The sequence below is a fragment of the Ahaetulla prasina genome, chromosome 8 (assembly GCF_028640845.1).
Source record: "Ahaetulla prasina isolate Xishuangbanna chromosome 8, ASM2864084v1, whole genome shotgun sequence".
NCBI lineage: Eukaryota > Metazoa > Chordata > Lepidosauria > Squamata > Colubridae > Ahaetulla > Ahaetulla prasina.
The window spans coordinates 9,547,662-9,564,258 of record NC_080546.1 but is presented as its reverse complement, the minus strand read 5'-3'; the positions used below and the strand labels follow the sequence as shown (position 1 = coordinate 9,564,258).

Sequence of the window (16,597 nt, the reverse complement as noted above, 5' to 3'; positions counted from 1 at the left end):
CGGCAACCCGCGGCTCTGGAGCCGCATGTGTGGCTCTCTCATCCCTCTGCTGCGGCTCCCTGTTGCTGGTTGGCTCCACAATTGATAGGACTTTTGGTTAGGACAGGTAGAGGAAAAAGGATGCCATGCTAGGAGGAGACTCTATGGTTGGGGAACCGGACTTCCGGTCAGCAGAGGAAAAAGGACACGGCGCTAGGAGGGAGATTATGATGGGGGAACCAGACTTCTGGTCGGCTCCAGAATTGAACGGGGGCCTCCAGTTAGAACCTTTGTGGCTCTTGAGTGTTTAAGATTGCCGACCCCTGGACTAGGTGCTCTTTGAGCTTGACTCAAATCCAGGAAATACCAAGGAGAAACCATATACCAATCAACACTGGCAGGGCAAGCTATTGTATATAAATAGGAAACAAACCCCCACTCCAAGCACTGTTGAAATTACCTAGTTTGGTGATGAAACGTCTATAAGCAAACCACCAAGCTCATAGAGGACTCAGGATCCCACTGGGTGTCACTGTTTGACATGGTTGGACAAAGATGGGGAATGTTGGAGGACTCATCAGAATAAAAAAGAAATGGAAATAAATTAAGCATACAGATCATACTTTTGGGGTGTAGTTACGTCTCATTAAAAGTGATCCTGCACAGAGCGGCATGGTGGCCTAGAGGTGGAGTTCTCACCTCACAATCAGGAGGTTGTGAGTTCGACCCTATGTAGCGGCTGATATCTCTGTCTTTGGGCTCAGTTAGTTATTGTCTGCTGCGAACTCTGCATAGGTGTCAGGAAGGGCATCCAGCCAGTAAATACTCGTGCTCCATTCGGTTGCCCCAATTCCACTCCGATGCAAGGGATTACAGGGGAAAAAAGCGATCCTGCGTACTTCAAGATAATATTTTTAAATGCTTTTATTTGTTTCAAGGCCTATATAAATTGAATATCGCAATCTGCTGCTGGGTGGTTTACCATGCAAACTGAAAACAAATATTATTAAACTGAAATAAATGAACTAATACATACAGTTGAATGAAATTTAGTACAGTGGCACTCTGCAAAATAAATCCACAGCAGAAGTTAAATATGAACTTGCAGAATTTTATAATTACAGTCCTTTATCAGTGTACCAGCATTGGGCTTCGACGAAATCAATGGGGTTAATTCTCAAGTAAGCAGATTGTATGTTGGATTTCTATCTAAGACAATTAGTATAACTGTATTTTGTGGAAGATGGGAGTGGAATAGCTCCATGCTGAATCATGCTTAATCCATAAACCCTATATCGCTTTTCCAGAACTAACTTGGGCTTTTGCATTTTGGAGGTTGGGGTCCTTAGGTTTTAAAACTGCTCCCCAAAATAGGCAGAAGCCTGATGAAAATTCTGGGAGTTGAAATCCGCAAGTCTTAAAGCTGCCCAGGTTGGAAACCCCTGCCTTAAAACATGATTCATCATGTCTATTTTAGTTTGACTGAAAGCCTACAAAAAAGCCATACGGTCATTAACAAATAGCAGAGAGATGATATAAAGTCAAATGGACAACAACATGGATTTTAAAACTTAGTGGTTGTGTACTGGCATTGTTCAATTACTCTTCTGCTGTTGCTCAAATTAAAATTGTCGTTTTTTAAAAAAGATACTGTATTTTTCGGAGTATAAGATACACCGCAGTATAAGACGCACCTTAGTTTTTGGGGAAGAAAATAAGAAAAAAGCTGATTGGCAGGTGGATCGGCCTCCTGGAATACCCCCAATCAGCTGTTTCCAGAGGTGAATTTTAGCAACAGGTTCCTTGGTTGTGAACTCTGTGCCTTGCCTTTTTTTTGCTTTTCTTTCTGCCTCTGAAACATCTGAAACTCAGTTTCAGAAAAAAACTTTTTTTAATGCCTCTGAAAGCCTCCGAAACAGCTTCAGAAAAAAAAGCCTCTGAAGCTCTGTTTGGAGGCTTTTTTTTTCTGAAGCTCTGTTTGGAGGCTTCTTTTCTGAAGCTCTGTTTGGAGGCTTTTTTTCTGAAGCTTTGTTTCTGTGCTTTTTTTCAGCCTCTGTTTGAGAAGCTGGGCGGGGTTGCATTCAGAGTATAAGATGTACCGAGATTTTTACCCTCTTTTTTGGAGAAAAAAGGTGCATCTTATACTCTGAAAAATACGGTAGTTCTAAAAGGAAAGGGTGGGAACCAATTTACTTTTGGGGGGGGTGTGTGCGTGTGTGCGTGCATGTTATATTTAACACATTTTCTCCTCCTTTTGTTGCTTCAGAGGCCAGCTTGAAGCTGAATTGAGACGAGAACGGGAACAGTGGCTACATTTGCCTCACGGCGTCCCAGATAACAAAAGCTTGTTCAGCCTTAACAAAGGCATTCAGAAGACAGGATCAAAGATAGTAATAATTCTTGTTTGTTGCTCTATATCCCACTAATAATATAATATATAATATAATATAATATTTTAATTTGTATACCGCCCTTCTCCCGAAGGACTCAGGGTGGTGAACAGGCAGATAAAATACAAGCATACACAATAATTAAAACAACCCTTAAAAAACTGATTTAAATATGCCCAAAAATTAAAATAATATACACCCCCATAAAATTACAAAAATTTAAAAACCCATCACATTCAATTAAAATTAAAGATAAAAATCAAGCTAGTCCAGCCATCCGAAATAAATAGGTTTTAAGTTCGTGGCGAAAGGTCCTAAGGTCAGGTAGTAGTCGAAGCCCGAGGGGAAGTTCGTTCCACAGGGTCGGAGCCCCCACAGAGAAGGCCCTCCCCCTGGGGGCCGCCAGTCAACACTGTTTGGCTGACGGCACCCTGAGGAGTCCCTCTCTGTGGGAACGCACCGGACGATGGGAGATAGCGGCCGGCAGTAGACGGTCCCGTAGATAGCCCTGGCTCATTGTTGCTTCCTTTTTAAACTGGGTGCTTAGCATAGTGTTTATTAATTGTGGCTAGGATTCTGGCTGCTGTCAGTCAATGTGCAAATATCCCATTACGGGAACCTGTGGGATAGAGCTTCAAAAAAGTCAAAATGACAGCCATACTGTAGGAGGTGACCGGGTTGAGCCCGAGGGAGGAATCAAATGTGTCATAAGTCACGAGTCCCTGCACACCCGCTAGAGATTCAAGTCCAGCCCACCTTGAACTTCTTTCTTATCTCCCGCTCATTTCCCTTGACTGTTAGTTGGTCAGATTCTTGTAGAGGGCTTAAGCTTGCAGTAAATCTTTACGCTCATTTGAACTGCCCGAATCTCCTGGTTTCCCCAGCGCTTGACACATAACAAATTTAATGGTGGGTATATAAATTGGATATATAAATGAATAAAATATCCATGTTGATTGAAGCCCTCCCCCTTGTTTACAAGTATCACACATGGCTCACTTAAAATAGAGGGGGCTGGCTTCTCCCAAGCAAAGTCAATGAGGAAGATTGCAAGAGGGTCCCGTATGTCAGGTGTGTCAAACTCGAGGCCCGCAGGCTGGATCTGGCCCGCAGGGTACTTAGATCTGCCTTGAAAGGCTGCCCTAGAAACAGCAAAGGACCGGCCCAGGGTGCCTCTGCCAGTGAAAATGGGGTGCACGCAACTCTCCCAGGTTTTATTTTTGGCCGCGACAGCCTCCTCCAGCCCTCTGCCAGCGAAAATGGAGCCCAGGAGGGCTATCGCGACCCAAAACGGAGCCTTTGGGCCACATGGAGCCCTTCCAAGGTCCGTTTTTGCTGGCAGAGGGCTGTGGGAGGACCCCCCCCCCCCCAGCCCTGCCCAGGTCACCAAAGATGCCTCCATGAATGACATAGAGCTGGTCATGCCCACCCCAGCCCCCCGAGATCAAACAAACACAACCCTGATGCAGCCCTCAATGAAATCGAGTTTGACACTCCTGCCGTATGTCGTTCACACATCTACAGCTTTTTGTCCTAAGACACCTGAGTACAGAGTAGCAGATCCCAGAGCCCACCCCTGCTCCCACATACCCTCCCCCATCCATCAGCAGCCACCCCGTCCCTGTCCCAGCACAACAGCAACTTGGCCTGCTTGACAGATTGCCTGGACCTTGCAACTGCCTGCTGGCTTCCCCAGTGGTTTGTTGGAAGCCAGTAGGAAGTCTCAAGGTGATCCCTCCATTAACCACCCATGATTCTTGCTTAACAACAGCAATGGGGACTGCCCAGATTGCCATCATTCAGCAACGTGCTCTTGTGATGTTACGCGTTACACTTAGCAACAGAGATTCTGGATCCAGTTACCATGGTTAAGCGAGAACTAACAACCTGTGTCAGATATACCCGTATCACGGAAGATAATGCGTAGGCAGGCAACTCCGATCCTCCAGTTCTCATTCTGATCTTTTAACTGATCTCTGACTTGGTAGTGGTAGGGGGCTCCATTATTCTCAATAGGGAAACTGCTAAAGAGCCATGGTGGCGCAGTGGTTAGAATGCGGTACTGCAGGTTAATTCTGCCCACTGCCAGGAGTTCGATCCTGACCAGCTCAAGGTTGACTCAGCGTTCCATTCTTCTGAGGTCTGTAAAATGAGGACCCAGATGTCACCATTGTAAACCGAGAGTGCTTTATTATGAAGCGGTATATAAGTCTTATGTTGGATGTGGTGGCTCAGTGGCTAAGATGCTGAGCTTGTCTATCGAAAGGTTGGCAGTTCAGCAGTTCGAATCCCTAGTGCCGCGGAATGGGGTGAGCTCCCGTTACTTGTCCCAGCTTTTGCCAACCTAGCAGTTCGAAAGCAGGTAAAAAATGCAAGTAGAAAAATAGGGACCACCTTTGGTGGGAAGGTAACAGCGTTCCGTGCGCCTTTGGCGTTGAGTCATGCCGGCCACATGACCATGGAGACATCTTCGGACAGCGCTGGCTCTTCGGTTTTGAAATGGAGATGAGCACCGCCCCCTAGAGTTGGGAATGGCTAGCACATATGCGCGAGGGGAACCTTTACAAGTCTTAAGTGCTAAATGCTACTGCTATTATGGAAAAGTAATTCCATAATGAAAGGTCTCCCCCCCCCCTTGTTTTAGATAGCATATTCAAAATAAAGAATGCTTTAGGTTATTCTGCTTTCGTGCTTCAATATATCCCTTGCTTTGATAGGATTCAAGCGACAGGCACCTAGAAGGAGATTCCCAATCGAGAACATCAGCGAAAGATAATACAATGCTTTCAAGCAGGTATGGATTAAATCCAAAATCACAGTCTTTGGCTTTTCTTAAACAAGCAAACAAATATAATGATGGTGCTTATAAGTCATAAGTCATTTTGGAAGCCTTTTTGTGATTTCTGGGGATACGTATTCTAGATATTAATTAATGACTGTAATTGAGCCCAGAATTGTGATCATAAATTATGCTGGTTGTCTTAACCATGGCCAATTTTTAAGACCTTCTTTGTGGAGGTCAGTAAGCCAACACTGCGGTCATTAACTGAATCCATAAGTCTGCAATAGCTGTTTCTTGCCAGAAACTGGAAGTAAATATTGCTTTCCGGCAAAAAACGTAAAATGTGGTCAGTCGCAGGACTGGAATATTGCAAATGGTCATAAATGAGGGTGAGCGCCCCCCCCCCTCCCAAAAATGCAGTCCTATGACGGGGGAAGAGCTGTCAAATCATTGAATCAGAAGGGCCTCTGGTGGCTCAGCAGACTAAGTCTGTCTGTTATAAACACAGCTGCTTGCAATTACTGCAAGTTCAAGTCCCACCAGGCCCAAGGTTGACTCAGCCTTCCATCCTTTATAAGGTAGGTAAAATGAGGACCCAGATTGTTGGGGGCAATAAAAGTTGACTTTGTATGTAATATAATATACAAATGGATGAAGACTATTGCTTAACACAGTGTAAGCCGCCCTGAGTCTTCGGAGAAGGGCGGGATATAAATTCAAATTAAAAAAAAAATCTGGATCATAAGAAACCATGGGTGGTCTGTCATAACTTCAAACAGTTGCAAAGCAGCGGGTCGTAAGTCAAGGACCACCCGTATAATGATTCAAGAAATCAGCACATACTTAATACCTGATGTTTTTTTGCAAGACGGAGATGAAGTAAATCAATATCTTATATTGCAGCGTGTTTCCTGACCAGCAAGACGAGCAGGTAAGTAACTGGTTTTATGAATTCTGGGAAACTAGCTGGTATTACACACACACACACACACACACACACACACACACGTTAGACTGGTTTGAACTTTGAAACGTCAGCTGCTGTAAACGTGGTGGTGATGTCAGAAAGGTGTTTTTCTTCCTCTTCAAAAGGCAACTGGACTGTGGCTCTTTTTTTTCCCCTTGAGGAAGAAGAAGATGTTTCGCTTCTCATCCAAGAAGCTTCATCAGTTCTGATGGAGAGGGGAGGGGGGGGTGTAAGGATAATTATTGACAGTACCTGTAGCTGAGACTGGGTGGTGGGAGGGAATGGATTGTATTTCTTTGCAGTCATCTGGTTGTTAACACTCCCCCTGAGAGCCCTTGAGGCCACGTGTGGGTTCATCTGTGCCCTCGTTGCACTCTTGATTCCGCTGAACCTGATTAATCCCCAAGTGACCTCAAGAGCTCTCAGGGAGAGCGCTAACGACCAGATGACTGCAAAGAAATGCAATCCTTCCATCTACCCTCCACTATCCTATCGGAATCTATCCCTCCATCCCCTCCAATCATCCAATCTCAACTGTCAATATCTGTCCTTCCATTCTCCCTCAACCATCAAAACCGATGAAGCTTCTTGGACGAGAAGCGAAATGTTTTCTTCTTCTTCCTCAAGGGAAAAAAAAAACACCACACCAGTCCAGTTGCCTTTTGAACGAAAAAATAAAAGCACCTTTGAGATAACTATGACCCGCATCAAGGGTCTCCAACCCTGGCAACTTTAAGACTTGTGGAATTCTGGGAGTTGAAGTTCACAAGTCTTAAAATTGCCAAGGTTGGAGACCCCTGACCTGGATGACTGAGTATCTCCACTTGACAGGGGTGATGGGGTGTTTTTTCCGAGAGTTCACTGTGTATGGTCCCATTATTCAAGAATAAGTTTATAGTCTGTTTGTACACCTGAAATGCGTTATCTAAACTGTGTCTTAGGGTGTAGAGGGCCTCTGTGGCTCAGACTGGTAAGACAGTCTGTTATTAACAGCAGCTGCCTGCAATTACTGCAAGTCCCACCAGGCCCAAGGTTGACTCAGCCTTCCATCCTTTATAAGGTAGATAAAATGAGGACCCAGATTGTTGGGGGCAATAAGTTGACTTTGTATATAATATACAAATGGATGAAGACTATTGCTTGACATAGTGTAAGCTGCCCTGAGTCTTCGGAGAAGGGCGGGATATAAATGCAAATAAAAAAAAAAGAGTTCTGATTTGGGGGCTCATAAGAATTCATCAGGAAAATCTACTGGATGTTTTTCGTGTGCTCGTTTCCCCAAGTCCTTATTCTGTTTGTATTAAACATTTCCAGTTACTTTTCACATGGCATTGCACATGAATTCAGAAGGTGAAGATTGGTGCTTTTTAGTAACTCTGAATCTCTGATACTAGAGAGAGAGAAAATATGAGTAGCAGAAAGCTCTCAGAGAGAGTACTAACGACCAGAGGACTGCAAAGAAAGGGATAATTCCTTCTGTGTCCACTCACACTTGGCCAATAAAGAATTCTGTTCTGTTCTGTTCTGTTCTACTCTACCCTACCCTAGCCTACCCTACTCTACTCTACCTTACTCTATCCTACTCTACTCTACCCTACCCTATTCTACTCTACCTTACTCTATTCTATTCTATTCTACCCTACCCTACCCTACCCTACTCTACCCTACCCTACCCTACTCTACCCTACCCTACTCTACCCTACCCTATCCTACTCTACCCTACCCTATCCTACTCTACCGTACCCTACCCTGCTCTATCCTACCCTACCTTACTCTACTCAAATTCTATTCCATTCCATTCGAAAGGTGGATAGTGTTTGCACTCTGGGATGAGCGATGTTGACAGAATGCAGGTAGTCCTCAACTTACAACCACAGTTGAGCCCAAAATTTCCATTGCTAAGCAAGACGGTTGTTCAGTGAGTTTTGCCCCATTTTATGACCTTTCTCGCTATTGTTAAGCGAACCACTGCAGTTGTTCAGTTAGTGACACAGTTGTTAAGTGAATCTGGCTTCCCCATTGACTTTGCTTGTCGGGAGGTCACAAAAGGTGATCCCATGCCCATAGGACACGTCATAAATATGAACCAGTTGCCAAGCGTCTAAATTTTGATCCCGTGACCATGGGGATGTGGCAACGGTCGTAAGTGTGAAAAACGGTCATAAGTCGCTTTTTTTCAGGGCCGTGGTAACTTCATATGGTCATCAAACAAGTAGTTGTATATCGAGGACTATCTGTATTTTTGGCAGATAGTGAAGATCTTTGGTCTGTGGTGAAGATCTTTGACTGCATTGTGTCCTTCAGTTATTACGAGTCTTTTTGGGATGTGCCCAGTGCAGAACTGAAAGGGGGAAAGTTGCCCCTTTGAATGGAAAGGCTTTTTAGCTAAGGCCAAGTGGCTCATTCGTGGGAATAATGGAAGCGCTGATCCCAAAGAGACATAAACGAGATGTATTTTCAATGTTTTTAGGAGCAAGCTCCTCCTGACAAGTCCAAACCCTGCCAACTCTGTCAAAAAGAAAGTACTCGGAGCAAAAGAAAGGTAATTCAATCTCTGCACCTCTATAACTGCCTGCTTTGGCTCTGCAACCACACAAACTTCAACGCATAATTAGAACCGCAGAAAAAACAGTGGCTACCAACCTGCCTTCCATTGAGGACCTGTATACTGCACGAGTCAAAAAGAGGGCTGTGAAAATATCTACAGACCCCACACATCCTGGACGTAAACTGTTTCAACTCCTACCCTCAAAACGACGCTATAGAGCACTGCACACCAGAACAATTAGACACAAGGACAGTTTTTTCCCAAACGCCATCACTCTGCTAAGCAACTAATTCCCTCAACACTGAATAGAACAGAATAGAATTTTTATTGGCCAAGTGTGATTGGACACACAAGGAATTTGTCTTGGTGCATATGCTCTCAGTGTACATAAAAGAAAAGATACCTTCATCAAGGTACAATGCTTACAACACTTAATGATAGTCATAGGCTACAAATTCAACACTTAATGATACAACACCTAATGATAGTCAGAGGCTACAAATAAGCAATCAGGAAACAATATCAGTATAAATCGTAAGGATACAAGCAACAAAGTTACCGTCATAAGTGGGAGGAGATGGGTGATGGGAACAATGAGAAGATTAATAGTAGTGCAGATTTAGTAAATAGTTTGACAGTGTTGAGGGAATTATTTGTTTATTTATTTGTCAAACTATTTACTAAGACTATTACTATTATTCTTCTCATCCTTTCTACTACCTATCTCCTCCCACTTATGACTATAACCTTGTTGCTTGTATCTTTATATTATTTTATTTAGATTCCTAGTATGATTTGATTGCTTATATAGTATTCTATGACGATCACTAAGTGCTGTATCTCATGATTCTTGATGAATGTTTTTTTTTTTTTATGTACACTGAAAGCTTATGTACCAAAGACAAATTCCTTGTCTGTCCAATCACACTTGGCCAATAAAAACTTCTCTTCACCTGGGTAATTATTTTAAAGCCCTACCTGGCTTTAAACTATCTACAGGACCGCCTACTGCCGACTTCTATCTCCCATCGTCCGGTACGCTCCCACAGAGAGGGACTCCTCAGGGTGCCGTCAGCCAAACAGTGTCGACTGGCGGCCCCCAGGGGGAGGGCCTTCTCTGTGGGAGCTCCGACCCTGTGGAACGAACTTCCCCTCGGACTTCGACAATTACCTGACCTTAGGACCTTTCGCCGCGAACTTAAAACTTACTTATTTCGTATGGCTGGACTAGCCTGATTTCTATTTTTATTGGTTGGGTTTTTAAAATTTTGTTATTTTACGGGGGAGTACGTTTTTTAACATTTTTGGGCATTTGAATTAGTTTTTTAAGGGATGTTTTTAATTACTGTGTGTATTTATATTTTATCTGCCTGTTCACCGCCCTGAGTCCTTCGGGAGAAGGGCGGTATACAAATTAAAATATTATTATTATTATTATTATTATTATTATTATTATTATTATTATTATTATTATTATTATTATTATTATTATTATTATTATTATTATTATTATTATTATTATTATAAACCCTAGCTGGCTGAGGAACTCTGGGAGTTGAAATCCACAAGTCTTAAAGGGACCAAGGTTGGAGACCCTTGCCCTATAGAACTGGGCTCCATCCATTAAAGAATTCCAACTGGTTGGATCCAGGAGCAGAATCTTCTCTCTACCCTTGCCTCCGCCCTTAAAGCCAGTCCTCAACTTAATAACCACAATGGAGCTTAATATTTCTGTGGATTAGCAAGGCAGTTATGAAGGGAGTTTTGCCCCGTTTTACAAACGTTTCTGCCGCAGCTGTTAAGCGAATCACTGCAGTGGTTAAGTGAATTGTGTGGTTGTTAAACAAATCCGGCTTCCCCTATTGACTTTGTTTGTTGTAAGCCGGCTAGGACAGTCACGAATAGCAATCCCATGTTCCCGGGACACTGCAACGAAATTTCATTTCAATGTGTGCCGATTAGTCTACAGTAGTGGCCGAAATTGTGGAAACCTTTTGGGAAAAGCGTATTTTTGAGGTTTGATGGTTAATAACATCACCTTTTTTTTTTTTTTTTGGAGTTTCAAGATAATCCTATTCCACTGCTGGAATGGCCTGGGACTAGCCCAGACCTTCACCCAATTGAAAATCTATGGAGCTGACTAAAGAAACTGGTTAGTCAGAAACGACCCAGCAATAAAACCCAGTTAAGAAATCCAGAAGCAATCCTTCAATCTTGGTTTCACATGATAACAGCTGCAGAACTCAAAGACTTGGTTCACTCCATGGGAAGATATTGTAAGGCCGTAATTCATGCTAAAGGTTACCCAACTAAGTATCAACTGACATGGGGATCATTTTTGTATATCTCACTTTTTCTACAGTGATAATTTGTGTACATTTCGTTTTTTCTACGTGTTTCACTTTTCTTCTTTATACTGTAACTGCTATTCTAATAGCAAATCCTTCGTAAAAGTTATGGCATTACGTTCTTGATCAAATTATCTGTCCATGTATACATACATTTATGGTACTACTCCCCCAAAAAAGTGGTGTTCTTAGCTATTTTTAGAAAATACACTTTTCCCAAAAGGTTTTCACAATTTTGGCCACTACCGTACACATTCCAAGTGACAGTGAAGTTATTCTAAGTCTTAAGTCTTAACCATAGTAAAATATATGCTGGTTGCCAAGCAACTGAATTTTAATCATGGGGAGGGGGAAGGGGAATGCTGCGATGGACGTGTTTGGGAAGCCCCATTTTCCAATTGTTGAATGGTCGTTGAAATGAATGGCTTGTAAGTCGAGGACTAGCTGCCGTTGAGCGGACCGGGATTCTCACGTCTTTCATTGCTATTTCTCCCCTCTTTCAGAACGTCTGCAAGAACTGCAGAGGCGACTTCTGTGAAGACTGCTCAGCCAGTGAACTACCTCTCCCCTCTAGCATCAAGCTGGAACGGGTGTGCAATCTTTGCCACAAGCACTTAATACAGCAATATTCTGCCAGCCCTTCCTAAGACTCCAAAAAGAGCGACTGTGCTTTCTATTAGCCCGACCCCTTTCCCTTGAAACGAGCTTGCTTCCGGCAGATCTCGGGAAACGTTATTATTTCCGGAAGAACGGTGGTTTGTTTTTTTCCCCTGCTTTTGCAGAGACAAAAAAAAAAAAAATGTGGGGTCAAACGGTCGTCCGTCGTCGACAATCCGTCACGAGGTTTCGAAGCTTTTGCGTTGACTGCACCTTGAAGAGTGCCCCCCCTCCCTTCCCCCTCTCCCGCCCGCCGATGCAGATCGGGGAATTTCTCCTTCGTGGGTCTCCGTTAGGGAAAAAAAAAATAGTACTGGACTCTCGAGTTTGAGATAGGACAGCCTTTTTTTGTCGACCAAAAAAAAAAAAAGAAAAAGATACAGGCCATTGATCGACTGGAAGCGCGATAGAAAATAGGAACGTGAGCACTTTTCTTTGGGGCGTCAACTCTGCAGAAGTCACAATTGGAGTTATGGAATCCAGGGATACAGGCATTGCTTTCTGTAGAACGGGGGGTTCGTCCAGCGTTGGCAACTTTTAAGACCTGCGGACTTCAACTCCCAGAATTCCCCAGCCAGCCAGCCATGCTGGCTGGCTGGGGAATTCTGGGAATTGAAGTCCGCAGGTCTTAAAAGTTGCCAAGTTTGGATAGATCGGGGGTGTCAAACTGGATTTCTTCAAGGGCTGGATCAGCATTGTAGTTCTCCTCCATGGGCCAGGAGGGGGAGGGAGACGGGATGGACATCTGCATCCTGCTTGCCAAAATGGGGTGCAAGGGAGCCCCGCGTACCCCGTTTTCCACGTGCTGCTCCCACACACCCTGTTTTGGCCGGCAGAATGCAACAGGAGGCCATCCATGCTGCCAGAGGCCCATAGGCCAGTCCCTGTGCTATTTTCAGGCCGGCCCCGTGGGCTAGATTTAAGCACCCCGCAGGCCAGATCCGGCCCACAGGCCTTAAAATCAACACCCCTGCTGTAGATGAACCGAGTTATGCGGAGCCTCCGTTTCATAAATGAGCCTGTGTGAGCCGTAAGTCAAACACTAAAGTGGAAGATTCAGTGATATTTACACACTCAACTCTAGTCCCATGGCCTAAAATGGAGGCATACAATGGAGGCAGGGGCTGCACCAGGTGGTCTGTCACCCGTCGAAGGCCATTTGTCAACATTGACGGTTGTTGGTTTTTGTTTTGTTTTTTAAAAGGACTTCTGGAATTCTAAGCTAAGGGCTAAAACGGAATTGGTAAAATAGAATTGCTCCTTAAAATCTGCCCCAAATGGGAAGAAAGAGGGATTAAAATATGGATTGTGCCCCAATCTGACGGGTGAATGCTAGAAGGGATTGTGGCAATCCTTTTTTTGTAACACACACACATAAACACACACACAAACACACAAACACCATACAGGATGTCTGTAGGTCAAGTCTGAAGAATTGTTTTTGCAATATATATACATATATATGAAGCACGTGATTAAACCTTTCAGGAATGTATTTGCAAAACAATAAAATTAAAATCTAAATGCAAAATAAAAAAAATAAAATAAAGCAACTGGTTAAGGATAAAAATGCCGCAAACATGCTCCCCCCCCACCCCCGATTTTTTCAAGTGTAAGTTTTTGAACGTAGAATTTTTCATTGCTGCTTAAAGAAAGACTTGCCTTATACAAAGCCTTTAAAAAGATGGAAGGTGGTTAGGCAGCTATTCTGCATTCAGTTTTTGCTGAGGTTCGGCATACAAATAATTCAGCAAAAGGAGTCCTTTTCAACTTTCCAGGGAATTTTTTCAGCGGCTTATTTTTTTGGCAGGTTACCACGGTCAGCGACTAAAAACCGTCGTAGATTTGGGTGACTTATAAAAACCACCCAACCATTCTTAAATCTTGAAATGGGAATCTCTTGAAATAGAAGGGTGGTGTGGTATGGTGGCCTAATGGTGAAGATTCTCGCCTCACTCTCGGAAGGTTGAGAGTTCGATCCTAGGTAGCAACAGATGTTTTCTTTCTCAGGGCGCAAGGGGAAAAAAATCTCCTGCGAACTCCACATAGGCATTGGGAAGGGCATCTGGCCAGTAAATTCTCACTCCATCCTGTCGCTGGGACCTCACCCTGAATTAAGGGACTACAGGGCCATAAAAAAATAATTGAACCCTTAATATAAACATGAATGAGATAGTAAGACTGTGTAGGCAGTACAATTCATTTAAATTCAATTCAGTTTAATTTAGATGCATATGGTTTTCTAAATCCATTATTTAACCGTTTTCTGAAAGCAGGGCAGCAAGTTATTGGAATGTATTGTGACATATGCTTAACAAAGGGGGCTGTTACAACAGTGGTGACTATTGTGCAGTTCCAAATTGTTTCATTCTTTGTACAGATGTTTTACCTGAACTGGACATTAAAATGAGGCCACAGAATGCATTTGAATCTGTTGTTTATTTGCCTGAAGAATGCAGTCCTTACTGACCATTTGTTAAGCCTTGCCAAAAAAAGTAAAGGCAGGTATTTTCACTTCAAAATCGGCAGGCACATTGAAGATCTCTCAGTGCAATAATTTTCACCCATTTAATTTAATGATTAAGACACCAAGGTAGAAGCCAGGTGAATGTAAGTTCTAGTCCCGCCTTAAGGCATGAAAGCCGGCTGGATGACTTTGAGCCAATCATCAGTTGACTGAATTCTAATCCCGCCTTAGGCATGAAAGCCGGTTGACTTTGGGCCGATCACTAGTTGCCTGTGAGTTCTAGTCCCGGCCTTAGGCATGAAAGCTGGTTGACTTTGGGCCGATCACTAGTTGCCTGTGAGTTCTAGTCCCGGCCTTAGGCATGAAAGCCGGTTGACTTTGGGCCGATCACTAGTTGCCTGTGAGTTCTAGTCCCGGCCTTAGGCATAAAAGCGGGCTAGATGACTTTGGGCCAATCACCCAGTGGGCTGCGAATTCTAGCCCCTCCTTAGGCGTGAATGCCAGCTGATTTTGGGCCAATCACCAGTCGAATGAGTTCTAGTCCTGCCTTAGGCATGAAAGTTGGTTGGGCGACTTTGGACCAGTCAAACTCTCAGTTTAATTCACCACCCAGGGTGGTTGTTGGGGGTGGGAAATAGGAAGAAGTGCGTGTTCACCACCTTGAGTTATTTATATAAAAAGGCCATTATATAAATAAATCACTGCTCAGGCTGCTTCTAGAGGAAAAATGCGTGAAACTGGTAGTTCCTACAAGAAGAAAACTTAACTGTCAGAGGTTAACCTCACACACATCCTCCTTTGGAGATGAAGCCATTCTGCAATCTGATTTTTTAAAACACTTCTTAACATTCATGAAGGAGAATTCTGTAAAGCTACAGCCCTGTAAAAGGCCTGTCTTTTAGGGAGTGTGTGTGTGTTAATGACTCACTTTTTATATTATGAAGTGCTGGCTTTATACCTTTTTTTCAAAGAGGGCTGTGTAAAGAAATAAAATCGACCCCCTGGTCTAGTTTTGACCTTTATTTTTTCTTGGGAAATCGCTAAAAAAAAAAAGTATGCCATTTGGTTGTGGAGACGGTGAGAAACAGCATGGGACCTATGGGTTGCCCATCCTTAGATCAAACTTATGTTTTTTGATTTAGGGTTTCTACATTTTTGCGCTTGGGGTCCGATTACAAGCATCCTCGGAGGTCTGACGGTTGGAATTGGCTTTCATTTGCTTGAGAAAGTGGTTTTGAAAAAAACATAAAAACTGTGAAGCATCACGACTCCTTTAAGGAAAAAAGAGTCTATATTTGGTGTCCAGATAGTCCATGACTTACAACTGGCCATTTAACAACTCCTTGAATTTACAGGGTAGTAAAGAACTCAGGGTCACAGATTGACTCATTGGACTGCCACCAAAAAAAAGTAAAATGTGGCAGGGGTGTTGTGTATGCGCCCCCCGAGCCGGGGCCCCTGCCAGAAAGTGACTTGGAAAGTGAGGGGGAAGGGCCGTCAGGACTTACCTCTGGAGCACCGGCTTCCCTGGCTCAGCTCCAGGAGCCAGAAGCAGGCCAGGTGGAAGAAATAACGAGGCCTCCGTCCCCTGACTCTTCCCCCCCAGGCCACGCCTCCAGACCCAGCTGATGGCAATCAGGCCTGGATGGACCCTAGGTTTCGTAGGCAGGAGAAGCGGGAACAACAGAAGCAGGGGTGGGACAGGCCTAGGAAGTACCGAGTCATGCAGCCACACCCCACAGGATATAAAACAGAAAGAGCTGCTATGCCTCTTTGTAGCAGGCAAATCAACTGCTTAACTAAGAGCTGAAGTACTGCTTGTTGACTCATCGGCATCAAGGGAGATAACAGAGACACTTGGCAGATGCTCGCTAGTTTGCTGCCAGAGCTGATAGTGCCGGCTAATTAAGTCATCACTCGGGCGGAGGCGAGGGGGGACAGAACAAGGGGTCATAGGGATGCTCAGGTTTCCACCATATCTTATGAGGGGAAATCCAGTTCTATTTGCAGTCGTAAGACAAGGACTGCTTGTACTACATCCACTTGATCCGAGTTAATCATCATGGCGAAAAAAGTTAAGACTCATTAGGGTTCATTATGAGAGAATCCATTAAAAAAACAATTCTGTCCCAGACTCTTATGCAAGAGTCTGAAGGAAATACATCAAAGAGCACCCAAGCCCATTTCACAAAAATCTGGCCAGTTGGTTAAAACGTAAAATCTGAAATGGAGGCTAGGGATTTTAATTTTTCTGTCGAGTTCTTTGCAACACTTATCTGGGAATTAGTAAGACGTACAGGGCTTTTATATCAAACCTAAGGTTGCTGGGGTACTTTTTGTTAATAAACTCACAGAAAGGAAAACTGGCTGGTTGGGTGAGATTTCCCCATATTGATGTTCAGCTTCAATTTTCTAGCTGTTGCCACGGGAACCTAAGCAGTGGTGGGTTTCAAAATTTT

The 16,597-nt window shown here is 43.7% G+C and overlaps 1 protein-coding gene across 12 annotated transcripts in view; it reads left to right on the top strand.

Moving 5' to 3' along the window:
* Positions 1–13,044, top strand: part of RUFY3 (RUN and FYVE domain containing 3) — a 94,191-nt gene extending 81,147 nt beyond the window's left edge. For 6 of the 12 annotated variants that reach the window (XM_058192195.1, XM_058192194.1, XM_058192188.1 and 3 more), the window contains 5 exons: positions 2,246–2,369; positions 5,087–5,163; positions 6,055–6,082; positions 8,589–8,660; positions 11,518–13,044. In XM_058192195.1, the coding sequence (XP_058048178.1) occupies positions 2,246–2,369; positions 5,087–5,163; positions 6,055–6,082; positions 8,589–8,660; positions 11,518–11,661 (445 nt within the window). In that variant the 3' untranslated portion in view covers positions 11,662–13,044. Of the gene's footprint in view, positions 1–1,122; positions 2,217–2,245; positions 2,370–5,086; positions 5,164–6,054; positions 6,083–8,588; positions 8,661–11,517 lie in introns of those variants that run through there. The other 6 variants (XR_009156224.1, XR_009156225.1, XM_058192197.1 and 3 more) reach the window with 4 other exon arrangements.
* Positions 13,045–16,597: the final 3,553 nt, after the last annotated feature.